At 41.2% G+C, this 17228-nt stretch overlaps 1 protein-coding gene across 3 annotated transcripts in view; it reads right to left on the reverse strand.

Moving 5' to 3' along the window:
- The window catches only part of EGFLAM (EGF like, fibronectin type III and laminin G domains), a 227006-nt gene that overhangs the window by 106874 nt on the left and 102904 nt on the right, over positions 1-17228 (reverse strand). For all 3 annotated transcript variants that reach the window (XM_032278918.1, XM_032278919.1, XM_032278917.1), the window contains one exon: positions 2284-2450. In XM_032278918.1, the coding sequence (XP_032134809.1) occupies positions 2284-2450 (167 nt within the window). The remainder of the gene's footprint in view (positions 1-2283; positions 2451-17228) is intronic.

Below are 17228 nucleotides of genomic sequence, written 5' to 3' on the forward strand. Positions count from 1 at the left end.
GCGACAGAGCAGGACTCCAACTCAAAAAAAAAAAAAGCAGCAGTATGAGAGGTACCCCAACTCACCTATCCTTCCCTGACTGCAGTCTCTATATGCACATCTAAATCAGCATGTGCTGTTGTAACTCACCTTTCTTCTACATTCTTGACTCTATGGAGGAGGGGAAGCTAAGGGATAGACTGAGAGAGGTGAGCCTGGAGAGGCTTACAAATGGGAGCAGGAGTTTCACGGGAAGGGTGGATGGGACAAGCACCAAGTGGCTGCTCACTTTGTAGTACGAAAAGACAAACTGAGTTCCAAAGTACTGTCAGCCCCTAGCTCCTGTTACTTCACAAAGTTCAGCCAAAGAGTAATCAAACAAGGTCCTTTGAAATAGAATCGTTAATGTTTCTTCTAGGAAGAAGGCCATCATCCCTTGGCATGTGCCTGGGAAGTTTAAGCTTCTAAATTGTAAAGAAGAGGAATGAAAACAATTTTTTTCTGGGTGATCAATAGCACTTACAGGTTGCATGAGAATGTGCATATGTGTGTGTATGTGTGCACATGTGTGCATGTGTGTGTATGGGTGTGTATGTGTGTGTTTTGGGGTATAGCCTCCCTATATAACCCAATAATTTAATTTGACAAAAGGAGACCCGACATTCAAGGTTAGGGTGAGGGTTGTTTTCAAAGAAGCCAAAATTCCTCAGATTTGGGGAACCTCCTGAATCTCTACCCCTGAACATAGCAGTGGCCTTGGATGTCGGCTGTGTGGGTGCTTTGTGAGGAGAGGAGTTTACTCAGTTCCACTAACCAATAAAACAGGGCTTCATGTTGGCCGGTTAAGCAAGCTACCAGCACTTGCTCTTTCCTGACAGCACGTTTCCTGGGTAAACAGGACCCAGAGGAGCAGCAGGGCCCTCCCGGAGGAATGTACTGGCAGCACTGAAAAGATCAGAGTTACCCAGCAATCCCATTACTAGGTATATACTGAAAGGATTATAAATTGTTCTACTATAAAGACACATGCACATGTATGTTCACTGCGGCGCTGTTTACAATAGCAAAGACTCAGAACCAACCCAAATGCTCATCAATGACACACTGGATAAAGAAAATGTGGTACATATACACCATGGAATACTATGAAGACATAAAAAACGATGAGTTCATGTCCTTTGCAGGGACATGGCTGAAGCTGGAAACCATCATTCTCAGCAAACTGACGCAAGAACAGAAAACCAAACACCGCATGTTCTCACTCATAAGTGGGTGTTGAACAATGAGAACCCATGGACACAGGGAGGGGAACATCACACACTGGGGCCTGTTGGAAGGTGAGGGGCTAGGGGAAGGATAGCAGGGGATGGGGGGATGGGGCAGGGATAACATTAGGAGAAATACCTAATGTAGATGACGGGTGGATGGAGGCAGCAAACCACCATGGGGTGTGTATACCAATGTAACAATCCTGCATGATCTGCACATGTAACCCAGAAGTTAAAAAAGAAAAAAAGGAAAAAGATCAGAGTCTTCAAACAAAAATGCGCCAACATTTCCATTCTCAGGTCTCCATGTTACACAGGGTTCTAGGTTTACAGAAATACACCCTCCGTTCCCCAAACGCAAAAAACATCTAAGCTGGGCTTGACAAAGTGGTCTAAACCCTTGACAATCCAAGAATGGTTCTTGGCATTGCGTGGGTTTGTAAAAACCAAGACCAAAAACGGAATCTGAATTTAACAAAACCCCCAGTGATTTGATACACACTGGCCAAGCGTCTCCTAGGCACTGTGAGAACTTCCGCCACTGGCTAACAGCCCCAGCTCCATGACTGCGCTCAACTTCTTTGATACTCCTAGGCCATCATTCAGAGGAGCTGATGTTTTTTGAACATCCTTGATTTTTAGGCAAACACGAACCCTGTAGTCTCAGAGGGGAGCCTTAGTTTTTTCTCCTATGGTTCTAAGATAAATTCATTTTCTCAAAATATTGAAAGGAGGGGAAAACTGTACATCATTTTGCTATGTGGTCTGTTGTGTGACCGTGAAAGAAAACTGACCTCAGGCTTCCCAAGGATGATGCAAAAATAAAGCCTCTGCTGAGCTCCAGGACATAGAAACAGCCGGTGTCCCTGTTGACAGCCTCTAACTTCCCAGGGGCTGGGAAAACCGCAGGAGGAAAGCCTGGGATTAGCCCTTTTCCAGGCTGTCCTTCCGCACGGCATCCAGGTCAAGAGAGTCCTCATGAGGCAAGCGCAGATATGCAGCTCCCTCTGTCCTTCAGAAGGGCCACGATACTCACAGAAGGTCCGGATGATGTCGCTGGGCCAGCTGCGGGGGCTTGGGCCATGGGAATTCATTGCCCTCACGGCAAACTGGTAGTTGGTATCTGGATCGAGGCCCTTGATAACCATGGAGTCCATCTGGATCCGCTCATGGATTAAGGTCCACCTCTTGTCGAAATCTGGCCTTTATTGATTAGAAAAAAAAGAAGCAGTAGTTCAGAAATACCAGAGGAAAGGGAAGCTAGCTGGCTGTGTAAACTAACGGTATTTGAACTCTGGGAGCAATACTCGTAAAAGTAAGTTAACATTTCCTATGTGAAAGTCATCCTGATTTGAAATCACAAGTCATTATTTGCAAGTCCCTCCTGATAAAAATGTAGATTATTTTCAGGGTCAGTTTTAAACGCTGCTTAAAGACCATCCGCTTTTCCTTGCAAGGCCCTCCATACGATGAAAAGATCTTCACATAGGAATTCACTTTCAAGGACTCTGCCTTCCAGATGTTTCATAAACAATCCTCCCTTTGACAGTCCCCATCCCCGGAGGTCAGAAGAACGTAGATTCCATCTATTCACAATCTGTTCACAAAATAAACAAACATAAGTTTTATAGGGTGACTAATTGCATGATTGCCATGGGAAAACCCAAGAAGAATCTGTTCACGGACATTTTTAGTCTTAACAAATTATACAACTATGCCAACTTGTGCTGAATTTTTACATGTCCTTTGGAGGACCCTACAGAGAAGGCAGACCTTTGCTTGGAGCTCCCATGTGGGAGGTAAATACAGAAGGTGGGAGGATGAACTCTGGAGTTCAAGCCCTGACTCTTCTACTTACTAGCTGCTACTTAATTTCTTAAGACTCAGTTTTCCCATCTGTAAAATGGGAATAATAAAAGGACCTACCTAAGTAAACTGCCATGAAGATCAAATAAGATATGTATCTCCAGACTAGTACCTGGCATCAAATTGTAAATACTCAGCAGGTACCAGTCAAGGGACTTATTCATAGAACTATTAACTTACAGCTGCCTGCTTCTTGTATACCTGCATGATCCAATATGGTACCCCATGTGGTACCCCATGTGGTAGTCAGCACTTGAAATGTGTCTGAACTGAGATGTACTATAGTGTAAAATGTAAAATATAAAGAAATTTAAAGAAAAAATATGAAATATCTCAATAATTTTTATATGGATTATATGTTAAATGAGTATATTGTGGATACAGCAGGTTAAAATATATTATTGAAATTCATTTAATTTCTTTCTTATTACCCTTTAAATGCCACTCTTAGAACATGTAAACTTTCACATAGGCTTGCATTGCATTTCTACTGGATAGCGCTGCTCTACATGGACATCCTAGTTGGAGGGTAGAAAAAAGAGCATTCCAGGTAATAAGAACTACAAGATAAAAGTGGGAAATAATTGTACATGGCCTGAGGACAGTGTGAATGGCCTAAGAGGTTTTGTGTTAATGGCTAATAACATCAAGGGCTTTCCACCTACCAAGCACCATTCCAATACCTTAACTCATTTACTTCTCACAAATGCCCTATGCAGTAAGTACTAATATTAAACACCTCCACCTTTTTTTTTTTTTTTTTTGACAGAGAAGGGTACTAAGGCACTGAATGGGTAAGTAACTTGCTCAAGGTCACATAGCTGATAAATGGTGAGGCCAACCTGGATTGGTAAGATGAGGTTAGATTTAGAAGCCCCTTAATACTGGATGGAAAACTGGAGTGATGGCAGGTGAGAGGCTACTTCCGATCCCTTTGCTCACTCCCTGCCCACTTCTCAGGTGTTCTGTTGTTAAATGCCTCTGCTCACAGATATTTAGGCGAAGGCAGGAAACAAAAAAGTTCTGTTTGTCTTTGATGAACAACTTGCCAGGCAAGGAAATAGAGACTCATTTTGCTAAAAGAAGATGTCGGGGTGAACAGCAGATCTCTTTATCATGAGCTCACCCAGTTTTTCATTAGCAGGAATGACTGAAAGCCAGACGGGGTCCTTACACCCAGTAAATGATGTTTCCTCAAACTCAGAGAGCTGGGGGTAGTGTGTTAATGTGTTTGGAAAAGCAGAGTTCACAGGGTATACCCACGGAGGAAGTAGGGCTGGTTTCTCTTTCCTGATATTCTTTCCCCAAAGATGGAATTCTCATGTAAACTAACTTTATCATCAAAGAGAAAAACCCATGAGTAGAAGGAAGCACACTTACAAACTCAAATTAGAACAAAATCACTTTGCAGAGGAAAACCACAGGAGATACCTAAAAGTAAATTCAGAAAAGATATGATCTTTAGATAAAACTCTCCTGTTATCCTTTGCTAAGCCTCCCTTGTGATATTTAGAAGGAAATAACCCGTATCTATTCTCAGAGTATGCTGTTATTTACCCAGGACTACCCACAAATACCTGCAACAATCTTCATGTAAAAACCACAGCAAAACAAAAAGGAGATTATTTTGTACATGTTGCCCATTAAATGCAGAAAAGAAAAACTCTTATTTCCAGCGATGAGATTGAAATCATTAGCATTTATTTTTATTCTATAGAGCAAGAGAGACGAGCTCATGCAGATTGAATGCCACTTCAAAACCTTTAACATTTTGCCTCTGATTTTGTCATGAGTTTTTTATTGGAATGTTTTTAGAGTCTCTAAGTACAAAAGTACAAAGGTGAGGTTGAGAAAGAGATGACCAGGCAAAAGAACTGTCTTAAATCATCCCCAAAAACATCTTTATCTTTTTTTGACTAAAGAAAATTACTTTATCCTAACTACAAAGTTGTTGGTCAGATCACCATAGCAACACTATCAAGTTGACTGAGAATGGGCTGCCACCCCCCAGGAAAAGATGGACAACTGGCCGGGCAGGGTGGCTCAAGCCTGTAATCCAGCACTTTGGAAGGCTGAGGTGGAAGGATGGCTTGAGCCAAGGGGTTGAAGACCAGTGAGACTGTCTAACTATGCTTAATTAAAAAAAAAAAAAAATAGCCAGGCGTGGTGGTGCACACCTATAATCTCAGCTACTAGGGAGGCTGAGGTGGGTGGATCGCTTGAGCCCAGCAGTTCAAGACCAGCCTGGGCAACATAGTGAGACCTTGTCTCTGCAGAAAACTTAAAAAAAAAAAAAAAAGTTGGGTGTGGGAGGATTGCTTGAGCCTAGGAGGTTTAGGCTGCAGTGAGCTATGATCACACCAATGTACAATGCCTGGTGACAAAGTGAGACCCTGTCTCAAGAAAAAAAAAAAAAAAAAAGACATGGACAGCCATCAGCAGGGCATTCACTTCAAGCATTTTGCCAGTAGTGAGATAGGGTTGAGCCAGGCACCCTATACCTCAGGAGATCAGTGGCTGACCTTTAGAAGGTTGCTGGGCAGGGGAGTTCAGGTGTGGGATAGAGAATGCAGCTCTTAGAAATTGTATCCAAGATTTTATACACGAACATATTTTATTTTTCTAAGTAAAGGGTCCTTCACATTTATCAGATTTTCAAAGATAAAATCACGATCCCAAAAGCTTTGAGAGTCACCAATCTGATCCAGTCTCTCAGTCTATCCACATGGTCACTGAAGGAAAATAATTTACCCAAAGTCACAGAACCAGTGGTTAGTACATCTTTCTGTTGTTATGACTACCTTGCCCATTGCCAATCTTAACCTTAGTGAACAATCATTTTTCTTGATACCACCAAACCCATAGGTAGCTGCCATGGGCTAGTCAATTGGCAAATGAGGAATGATTATCAACCAGGCACCATCACAGAAGTTATATTCCAGGAGGCTCCACAGAAGTATAAGCACAGTTCCACTTCCAGGGAGCAGTTCCATTCCAGGATGGAATCTAATAACCTGGGGATACAGTACACCGGGAAGTTTATAATCTAATAACTTGGGGATATAATACATCTGAGCATCAATGGAGAAACAGTACCTCTAAGGACCAGCAGGAAGCCAGTGCAAAATAGCACATTTCAAGAGCTGTATTTGAATAGGTCATTGTGAACTAGAACCCTGAGGGAAGTCTATGAGGACCAGGAAGAACTTAAGTTAGATTTTGAAAGTATTTGGGCTTGGATAACTGAAAAGGAATGCTGGAGGAGAGACCAGAGCTGCATCAGCTTGTGTGTGCGACATAAGCTTATTAAGTGCCAATTAAATGCAAAATATCAGGTGGGTTATCTAAAAACAGTATGTGATATCAGTCCCTGATATGAATTATTTCATCTATACAAAAGATAGGTACAACTTATAAAACCGTTAGCCATTGGTAGGTAAACAAGTGGCTAATTGGTGGTGCCTCTCTGCATACACACGTAGTCAAGGCTTCCTGGTCAACCTCTGCCTAATCAAATTAACCAGTGATCTGCCTTTGTTTTCACCAATTGAGATACTGGCTTATCAAGGTCAGTTGTGTTTATTTCCAAACCTGTTTATGATGTTTGTGCTTATTTTAATTGTCATTTAACTTAATAGTACATAAACCAGTGACATATGAATACAAAAATACAAGGGATAGCTATGTGAAATGTGTTTGAAAGATTTTGATAAAGCTGAATTACTTAAAAAATGCCCTTAAACTAGGTAAAAGTGAGACAAATGCAAAAGACTGGGGAAAAATTATAAAATTCTAGAAGAATTCTGCAGTCAGCTTTGCAAATAACTTTAAGTATTTTGATTCACTTGAAAAAAACTTTAGGTAGAAATTGCAGGTAATACCTGATAGGTATAGTTTGTGCAAGAACATCAGTGAGGTGCTCAAAACAGTGAGCCTACATTCAAAGAAAAGACCTCAGCCCTATATTAAAAGAATGGTGAATTCATGCACATTTACAAAATTTATCTAAAAAGGAGAGTGTTTAAGGTATTATGTATCATTCAAAATACATGGTTTCTGACTTTAACTGATTTGAAAGACTTCATTGAAGGTCATGGGAGAAATGATTAAGAAAGGCTAAATGTTCCTAGATGTTCTGCCTCTCTTCCAGATAAATGTTGAAAAATAGTTACTATTGTTTGAATGGGTTTCTAAATTATGAGCCTGCCACATATCTCAGAGAGGCTCAAATGAGTGAACAGGCAGATGAGAAGGTGGGAAGGACTGTCCCAAGAATGATTCAAGTGGTTAAGAAGAAGAAAAAATTGATAGGATAAAAAGTCTTCAAGGGAGGACAGAATGCCCAGCTCTGATCCTTTACCTTTAATTGTAGAACCTCTATGAAAAAGTTGAAAACATAATAGAATCTCCGTAACCCAAAGTCAGAAGAAGACAGTCCATAACCAGCTGTATTTAAAATAGTCAGAAGACGTTCAAGGAATGTAAATAATTGCCTGGGATGTGGCGTCCCAAAATAAGATGCACCACAGAATAAAAATTCAAAATTACCTCAATATATAGAAACACAAGGGCAAAATCAACCCAAAATGAAATTTAGCAGGATGAGTGTAAAATGTTAGCTGTTTTTTTTGTAAAAGGTTAATTTCATAGCTATAAGACAGAGAGTACCTGGTATGGCAAATATCTATGGTGGGGGCATATACTTGGATTTTAAAAATTGGTCACAGGATCAAGTGGATGTCTGGACCAGCTGCTGTTGAAAAGTCCCAGAATCCTATCCTAAGGAGACACTGATCACTGGGCAGAAGCTGGCTTAGACCTATCTGCACTTGAGGCAGATACTGCTTGGCTTGGGTGGAGAAAACTTAGTAAGGTTAGGGAAGTGTGCTTACATAAGAGACAAATAAAGATAGTATGGAAAGCTTCTGTGTTTTCCATGTTGGAATAAGAGGCCCAGTGGTTTTTTACAGAGAAGCCAATGGCAAGAAAACCTTTTGATGTCAATTAGAAAGAGCTGACAATGAAGCTGACTGCCTTGGAAGGGATGAGCTGTTCCTCGATGACTACATTAAAGCAAAGCTGGGTGGTCCTCAGTCAGGAATGATAATGTAACAAGTGACTTCCTGATCACAGTGGGAGCTGGAACTTAATTCGGTGTCTCTGACCTTGACTCACATTAAGAAATACATTTTTCCACAGTAAATATATCTATGGACACAATATGTATATATGAGTACAAAGCTGAAAAAAGTTTCAAGAAAAATTAGTTAGCTTTATTACTTTATTCATGTTTCTCCTTTCTTTCTCTCCTTTTCCTTTTTTCTCTTTAAAAAAAAAATGCTGATAAAAGACCAGTCAATTGATCTTGCCAGTCACTGGAGTGCTGTGGCCCATAATTTAAAACACACTGCACTAAACTTTTCCTCCTAGAATATCTCAGATGACATTTCCAACTCTACAATTCCAAGAATAAAGAAAGCAGGTGTCATTAGCCCCTGAGAGGAATCTGTTCCTTGAACTTGAATTCTATATCTACACATGGCAAATGAAGCCTGTTCAACCTCAAACATGCTCTGGATTCGTCACGTAGCAGAGCTGTGTTTTTGAATGATCCACAGTTAAGACATACACTGGGCATTATGACCCAGCAAACAACACACAAACACACACACACACACACACACACACACACACACACACGAAACAAGTTTCACAAAACAATTCTCCTTTTTACGATGCGTGAGAGCCTCTGCTATTCTCTTTTCTATTCTATTTCATCTCTCGGTTTGAGAACTCCTGTTCCAGAAAGATGGGGCTGCGATGAAGAGTGAAGCTCAAGCATGTCATGGACGTTAATTAGGAAATGGTTAAAACTAGTTAAATCCTGCTAGGAAAATACTTTTGAGAGTGGAATTTGTTGGAGCAGGAAACTGTCCTCTAGGGGATACAGCAGAACGTCCAGAATAGCCTTGACAGTGGACGCCGCTCTACTGGCCTGAGAAGAAGAGGACCGAAGCCTAATTACAGCACAGCCAGGCACTTGTGGCCTTCTCCTTTCCACTTCAAACCTACCAACCCACAACAGGATGCTTTCTGGAGGATGCTGGGTTATTTGACGGCTCCCTCCCTAAAGTACTTCTCTCACATTATTCCTTCTTAACATCATGTTAGAAACAGAATTTAAAAAGACTTTCCGCTGGACAATCCCATGCCTTGAATCTGATTCTACTATCACACTGATTAGATCACTTTCCAATATAATTTTATACTTCTGTTTTTCCTCTTGGGCTGTGAGCTCATTAAGCATGGTGACTTTGTCTTCTTCATCTCCGTGTTCCTTGAGATGTCTGCATGATCTTTCAAAGATGTGAACACTACCAGTCCCTTTCCTGCTTGCAACTTTCCATAGCTCTCTATTCCCTTCAGGATACACATGGGCTCCTCTATAATGCCTTTCTTGGTGTGATCCTCGCCTACCCATCTCTTACCACACAGAGCTCCAGGCTTTCTAAGCAATTACAGGAATATTTTCTTCTTGCCTCCAAGCCACTGCTTAAGGGGCTTCCTCAGCCTAAGCCTTTCATGTTGCTTCCTCCCTCCCCTTTTGCCTAGTAATCTCTGATGTGACCTTCTTTGCTCCCATAAGAAGCCTTCCAGACTCCTTCAAAATTAGGTCAAATCAAGCTTGTGTTTCTCTAGGTTCCTAGTCGCCATGCTTGCCTACAACACTCACTGCTCCTGTGAACTCTGTCCATCTGCATTCCCCAGAAGACTGTCCAACGGTGGAGTCTAGAGTCTACAGCTGATCATCTCCAAATCTCTTGCATGTTTTTCATATGAGATACTCAATACATGCATGTTTGTATGAATATATGCTCATAGGAGATATCCAATAAAGGGTGATTGAGCTGAATTAAAATATCTGCAGAATTCAATTTAGAAATAGCATGATGCCCTAAATCAGGGTTGGCAAATTTCAGCCAGCTGCCAGTCTTAGTAAATAAGGTTTTACTGGAACGCAACCACACCCATTTATTTAGGTACCGTTTACGGCTGCTTTCCTACTACACTGGCAGAGTTGATTAGTTGATACGGAATTCATACAGCTGGCAAAGCACAAAATATTTACTATCGATCCTGTGAGAAAAAGTTTACCAACCCCTGATCTAAGACAACAGCATGCTTTAATCTGGCTCGCACCACTTTGACGGTCCAACGACGCCTATGAATCCCTTCTCAGAATGTTTTAAAATGCATCAAATTTATAGGTTCACAAAGGAAGCCAATTATATTGAAAATAATTATCAAAATAAAAATTATGAAATAATATACTCCTTTATTAATACATTAAGTAACAAAACCTAGCAATGGATTTAGTAACTATGCTTATTTCAAAGTAGTGATAAACATAACTGGGTATTTTGAGATATGTACAACCATTATAACAAGATAAGAAAATACCTGTGATTCTAATGTTGACAAGATCACAAGAACTGTTAATACCGTTGTGATTTGTTGTTTGTATTCATTTTCGAAGAATATGCTAAATTTCCATTGGTAAAACTAAGAATATAATTTTTTTTTCCAATCAAAGTCCCTTGAATTCTATCCAGGAAACCCTTGGGGATCTATGGACTGCTCATTAAACATCCTGTTCTAAGGGAAGAGATGTGATCCCATAGATTACCAGGGCAAACACAACAGGGGTGAGAGAAAACCTCACACTCAGAAGAGCCTCTGACTCTGTCAATTTTACAGACTGTTTTATGCAGGATTTGCTCTACACTAAATGAATTGCAGAGACAAGTCCAAAACCACACAGTAGTCAAAGATGAAAAAAAAAAAGATATCTTCTTTGACCTTCAGCTTTCAGCCTTCTTTATTTACACATTGGTTCAACCTAACCAAATGGCAAACAGATGAATACATTGGGGTTATGATAAGCTCAGCTGGCAATTTGTCCCAGGTGGGGCAATGGGAAAGCACACTTCATTTGCAGTTTACAAATGGCTCCCAAAGCTGTTACATAATTCAATTTATGTCAATTGCCATCAATCTCACCATGAATTATAACAGGAATGCTTAGGGTAGGAGGAATTAAAGCTTTATGACATCAAATTGTAGAACTATACGTTGGACTTATTGAAATCCTTTAGAGTAACCCTTCCATTAGGGCCTGAGCAGAGGGACTAGATGGCTTCTGGAATTTCTAGGACCAGGCTACAGTCTAGAAGGTGGTTCTGAGATTTTCAGTTTCAAATCTAAGGGTAAGGAAAAGAATTCTTTGTGAAGTAACAATTGTTGCCTGTCATATGAAATCCCAGCTGACATCCAAGCAAGCTCATTCTTGCTTAAATCTATTTCTGTTGCTGATGATAATGAAAACTTACGCTTAAATAGCAAAACTCCTTAAACATTTTTTTGAAAAGAAAGAAGGATTTGAGGGGTTTGTTTTTTCCCATTTTCCTCCAAAATTAACTGTATAAGAATAATTCTTTTTTTTTTTTTTTTTGAGACAGAGTCACTCTTCTCACCAAGGCTGAGTGCAATGGCATGGTCTCGGCTCACTGCAACGTCCGTCTCCCAGGTTCTGCCTCAGCCTCCTGAGTAACTGGGATTACAGGCGCACACCACCATGCCCGGCTAATGTTTTGTATTTTTAGCAGAGACAGGGTTTCACCATGTTGATCAGGCTGGTCTCGAACTCCCGACCTCGTGATCCGTCCGCCTTGGCCTCCCAAAGTGCTGAAATTACAGGTGTGAGCCACCGCACCCGGCCGCAAGAATAATTCTTTAAATATTTTCAATTCTAACTTTTGGGGGCTAGCGAGCCAACATCAGACTACATCACTCTTAAATATTGCAGTCATATGCCCAAGTTTTACTATATATTCTGGTAAAATGCTATGAAGGAAGGTGGCAGTTCACTTAGGTTACTATGATGAGCTCTAAAACATGAGTTTGCATTCCACATGAAATAAAATCACAGTAGGAACTTTCAAGTTAGTCATACACATTTAGGTATTATTTGAAGCTTTATCACATCCTGAGATTATTTTAAAGATGAGAAAACGTCAAGATGAGATTTGCATGAGGAAAATGGAAAAAAAGAAAAAAAGATAAGAAAATGACAGCAATAAATAAACTTTCAGTTGGGATTGAAGTAGGGCATTGGCAAGGGGTCAGGGACGCATACGTGCAGATCCCTGTTGGGTTTTGTATGGTTTTTACTTCTGTAGTGGGTGAGGTCAGATGTTGGTTACTATTGTGGTACAGGATTCACTGATTACTTGTGGGTAATGCTTTTTACATTATTTACTTAAAAATAAGTAACTGCTAGTGTGAAAATATATTTGCATGTGGCTTGGGTTAAAAAAAAATAAAAAAATCCTCCATGAGCCATTCTTCTAAATGCTACACAGATAATTTCTTTTTCCTTTTCTTTTTTTTCTTTTCTCAAGACGGAGTGTCACTCTGTCATCAGGCTGGAGTGCAGTGGGGCAACCTCAGCTCACTGCAAACTCCGCCTCCCAGGTTCAAACGATTCTTCTGCCTCAGCCTCCTGAGTAGCTGGGATTACAGGGGTGTGCCACCATGCCCAGCTAATTTTGTATTTTTAGTAGAAACAGGGTTTCACCATATTGGTCAGACTAGTCTTGAACTCCTGACCTCGTGATCTTCCTGCCTCAGCCTCCCAAAGTACTTGGATTACAGGCGTGAGCTACCACACCCACCCAGACCTTTTCAACTCTGCAACCCTTCTGAGGTAGTCACTACTACCATCCATGTTTTACAGCAGAGGAAAGTAAGGCTTAGCAAGACTAAGCGGCTTGCTCTGGGCTCCAGCTAGGTGCTGGCATCCTCTAGAACAAGCTTGTCCAACTCACCATTCAAGGGCCACATATAGCCCAGGACAGCTTTGAATGTGGCCCAAAATAAATTTGTAAACTTTCTTAACACATTATGAGAGTTTGGGGGGATTTTTTTTTTTGCTCATCAGCTATTGTTAGTGTTAGTGTTTTATGTGTGGCCCAAGACAATTTTTCTTCTTCCAATATGGCCCAGGGAAGCCAAAAGATTGGACACCCCTGCTCTAGATCAATCCCATGCCTGCCTGTGTCCAAATGCTTACCAGCATATATTTGACATGTAGTGTGTTCACAGGGCTAGGTATTTGGTTTTCTGTATTCTATATTCCACAGAAAGGAGCAAGGTAGACATTGCCTTCACATTCCAAGAGGAAGACAGATCTTGAGAAAGTAATTAACTACAAGTATGCTGAGTATGGCAAGTAAATGTTGGAGGTATAGCTAACCTAATTTGAGAGTAGAGGAAGGTAGTCAGGCAGGGCTTCCTGGAGAAAGTGACACTTAAAGAGGAGTCCTGAAGGATGAAAAAGAGTTAGCTAAGTAAGGAGGCAGAAAAGCTATCCTGGCAGAGAATAGCAAGCATAAAGACTTGTAGCCAGGAAGGGTGCAGTGGCTCACACCTATAATCCCAGGCCAAGGTGGGTGGATCACTTGAGGTCAGGAGTTTGAGACCAACCTGGCCAACATGGTGAAACCCTGTGTCTATTAAAAATACAAAAAACTATCTGGGTGTGGTGGCACATGCCTGTAATCCTAGCTACTTGGGAGGCTGAGGTGGGAGAATTGCTTGAATCTGGGAAGTGGAGGTTGCAGTAAGCCAAGATCACACCACTGCACTCCAGCCTGGGTGACAGAGTGAGACTAGACTCCATCTCAAAAATAAATAAATAAATAAAATTAAAATAAAAAAAAAAAACAGGAGAAAGCAGGCTATGTAGGAACGCAAAAAACACCCATTGAGAAAGCCATATAGGAATAGTTTGCATTGATTGAGCACTTACTATGGGCTAGGCGCTATTCTACGCATTCCATATGTGTCCACTTGTAATTTCACAATAACCCCATGAGGCAAGTAAGTTATTATCCCTATTTTGTTGTCTGAGGCCCAGAGAAGTTAAATAACCCACCAAAGATCACACAGCTTAGAAGTAGTAGAGACACTGTTTGCACTAAGGAGTCCAGCCCAGAGCCTGTGTGTTATGTGATCCATCTGTACGGCCTCCCCTATGTCTTGATGCTAGACAAGCAGAATCACAGGATATTAAATGTCACCCTTCCAGCCTGCCTTAATTTGCAGAGAAAGAAACAGGACTGGGATCTAGCAACCTTGCCAGGCTTAGAGGCTGTTTCAGAACTGTCTCTTCTGGTTCCACATTTGGACACACTTAAACCTCAAGAGATGATATGAGTCAGGCTGTAAGCCTCAATTTTGAATGAGAAATTCCTTTAACCTGGACACCTTTGACTTTGACCATGAGTCAAATCACATCACCCCTTAGAACTGTTCAAAGAAAATCTATCCTCTGTTCAGCTTTCATTCTGAATCCCAGACTCAATCTTCATTTCAGTAACAGCCTTTGCAGGGTCACTTCCTGTGAGGAAACTAATTAAGTCCCTTTGTTACTTACAGAATATGGAAGTCTATGATGAGATGGAAAGAGAGATGACTTCTGACAAAAATATCAATTTTTGAGCAATACTTTAAAAAACCCACCCAGGCTGCATGACCTTGAGATTCTCAAATGAAACCAATATGTAGGCACTGCAATCCACCTAGAAGCAGCCCTGTGTGATGATGAATTCTTCAAGTCTTATTATGGGAGGCATCTGCCAGGGACCAGAGAATTATTTAGGCAGAAAAGTAGGAAAGGAAGAAGAGGGAAAGCATTGCTCCTTCTCATTTATTAATTTAAATGTCTTACATTAAGGTTTAGAGATTTTCAGGTTTTTTGATCTGAGTCCCTAAAACAAACAAGGACATATTCTAAACTTTCATATGTACCCGAAATAAGCCAATAGTGGACTGTGTGTGTGTGTGTGTGTGTGTGTGTGTGTGTGACAGTCTCACTCTGTCACCCAGACTGGAGTGCAGTGGTGTGTGATCTAGGTTCACTGCAACCTCCACCTCCTGGGTTCAAGTAATTCTTGTGTCTCAGCCTCCCGTGTAGCTGGGATTACAGGTGTGTGCCACCACACCCGGCTAATTTTTGTATTTTTAGTAGAGACGGAGTTTCACCATGTTGGCCAGGGTGGTCTCAAACTCCTGGCCTCAAGAGATCTGCCTGCCTCAGTGTGCTGGATTACAGGCGTGAGCCACTGCACCGGGCCAATCGTGGACTTTTAACTGAAAACAGCCATTGCTGAACTTCAGCCTGCCCTTTCAATGCAAAGCGCTGATGCAGTTTTAACCAATCAGGTGGCACCCTCAGAAAAACTGTAGGTAAGTTAAATGAAAACTATTTTTCACCTTTATCCAGCTCAATAGATAGCATGTGACAGCCATGGCACCCCAGTTGGAACTTCAGTGATGAGGAATGTTTGTCGAGGCCTGTGGTTTTCATTGCCACCATACTATATATTTTTGGCTTATGAGAAAGGCACTTACCCTGGGGAAATTCCTAGGCAGAAGGAGGAAGCTTTCTCAGATATTTATAGCCAAGATATTTCAAAACATAAGTAGCTATATTTATGCTTGGTTCTTATTTTAATAAACACTAAGCATTGCTGCCCACAAAAAAATTTTTAGTGTCACTTTAGAAAAGAAATATTCTCCTTCACCTCAAACACGTGGTTTTTGTGTTTTAAAAAAGCAAGTAAAAGTGTTTAAAACACTGCAAAATATGTTACAGCCTGAAGGCTTACTCAGAACTTGCCTCTTCAGATCTTTTCTACACTGCTTAGAAAATAGAAATCTACGGCTACAAAGAAAGCTAACAAATAGCCCTCAGACCGGCTTTGGGGGAGATCATGAAGACTGCCGCCATCGAAAAGCTTTTATTCTGCCTGAGCCTAAGACCAAGCTCGTAGTTACTGAGAACACCTCCAGGGTGCTCACACCAGAGGGATCCTCTATTTTGGGGGTAGTAGGCGCTGGATGAAGAACAAAAATCCTCTTAGTTCTAAGCCCCTACTCAAGAGACCATCATAAATGCATAAAGTCTACTTGAAATATTATCAAAGCTGGCAAATAAGTAGTCAGCGCTCCCACACCCCAGTCTCACAGTTTCTCAGGCTAGTCTTTTATTAAGCAGGGGTCTCACTCTGTTGCCTGAGCTGGAATACAGTGGCACAATTATAGCTCACTGTAGCCTAAAACTCCCAGGCCCAGGTGGTCCTCCTGCCTCAGCCTCCTGAGTAGCTGGGATTTCAAATGTGAGCCACTGGGCCTGGCTTAGTTGAATATTAAAAAAAAAAATTGTTAGATTATCTCCTAACAATGTCTTTAGTAGCAAATAAGAAGAACAACTGATGCAGAAGTGCCTAAGACAGAGAGAGGACTGGAACCTTACCTTCCAGTGACAGAATTTAGGCAAGAACTTCACATTAAGATATCTGAATCTGAGGATAACTTCTGGGGATAAACCACTTTTTACAATTTCCTAGCTTTGGCCTGCCAAAGTCCTGCCTCTTATATGTATAATCTAAGGACCTTTTGGCTCACACAGAAACCTGTCACGTGTTTCTGTACACAGGAAGTAGAAAAAGGAATTCACTATTAAATATTAAATGGACCTCTCTGGGGAAAATAAAATAACTGAAGATCCCCCCAAGCCTTTCATCCTTTCATACCGTTTTAGTGTCTTTTGACGGTTATAACAAACACCATAAACTAGGTAACTTATGAACAACATAGAGCTATTGCTCACAGTTCTGGGGGCCAGGAAGTCCAAGATCAAACTGCCAGCAGATCCAGCACCTGGTGAGGGGCTGCCTTCTTTTCTTTTTGCTTTTTGAGGCAGGGTCTCACTCTGATGCCCAGGCTAGAGTTCAGTGACATGATCATTGCTCACTGCAGCCTTGATCTCCCAAGCTCAAGTGATCCTCCTGCCTCAGCCTCCTAGCTGGGACTACAGTGTGCGATACCACACCTGGCTAATTTTTGTGCATTGACCAGGCTGAGGGTCTCCTTTCTGGTTCATAGATGGCATCTTATCACTGTGTTCTTACATGGTGAAAGGGGTGAGAGACCTTCCCAGGCCTTTCTTATAAGGGCACTAATCCTATTCATGAGGGCTCTGCCCTCATG

The sequence above is a fragment of the Sapajus apella genome, unplaced genomic scaffold (genome assembly GCF_009761245.1).
Source record: "Sapajus apella isolate SASKATOON/1434 unplaced genomic scaffold, GSC_monkey_1.0 scaffold11, whole genome shotgun sequence".
In the NCBI taxonomy this organism is placed as follows: domain Eukaryota; kingdom Metazoa; phylum Chordata; class Mammalia; order Primates; family Cebidae; genus Sapajus; species Sapajus apella.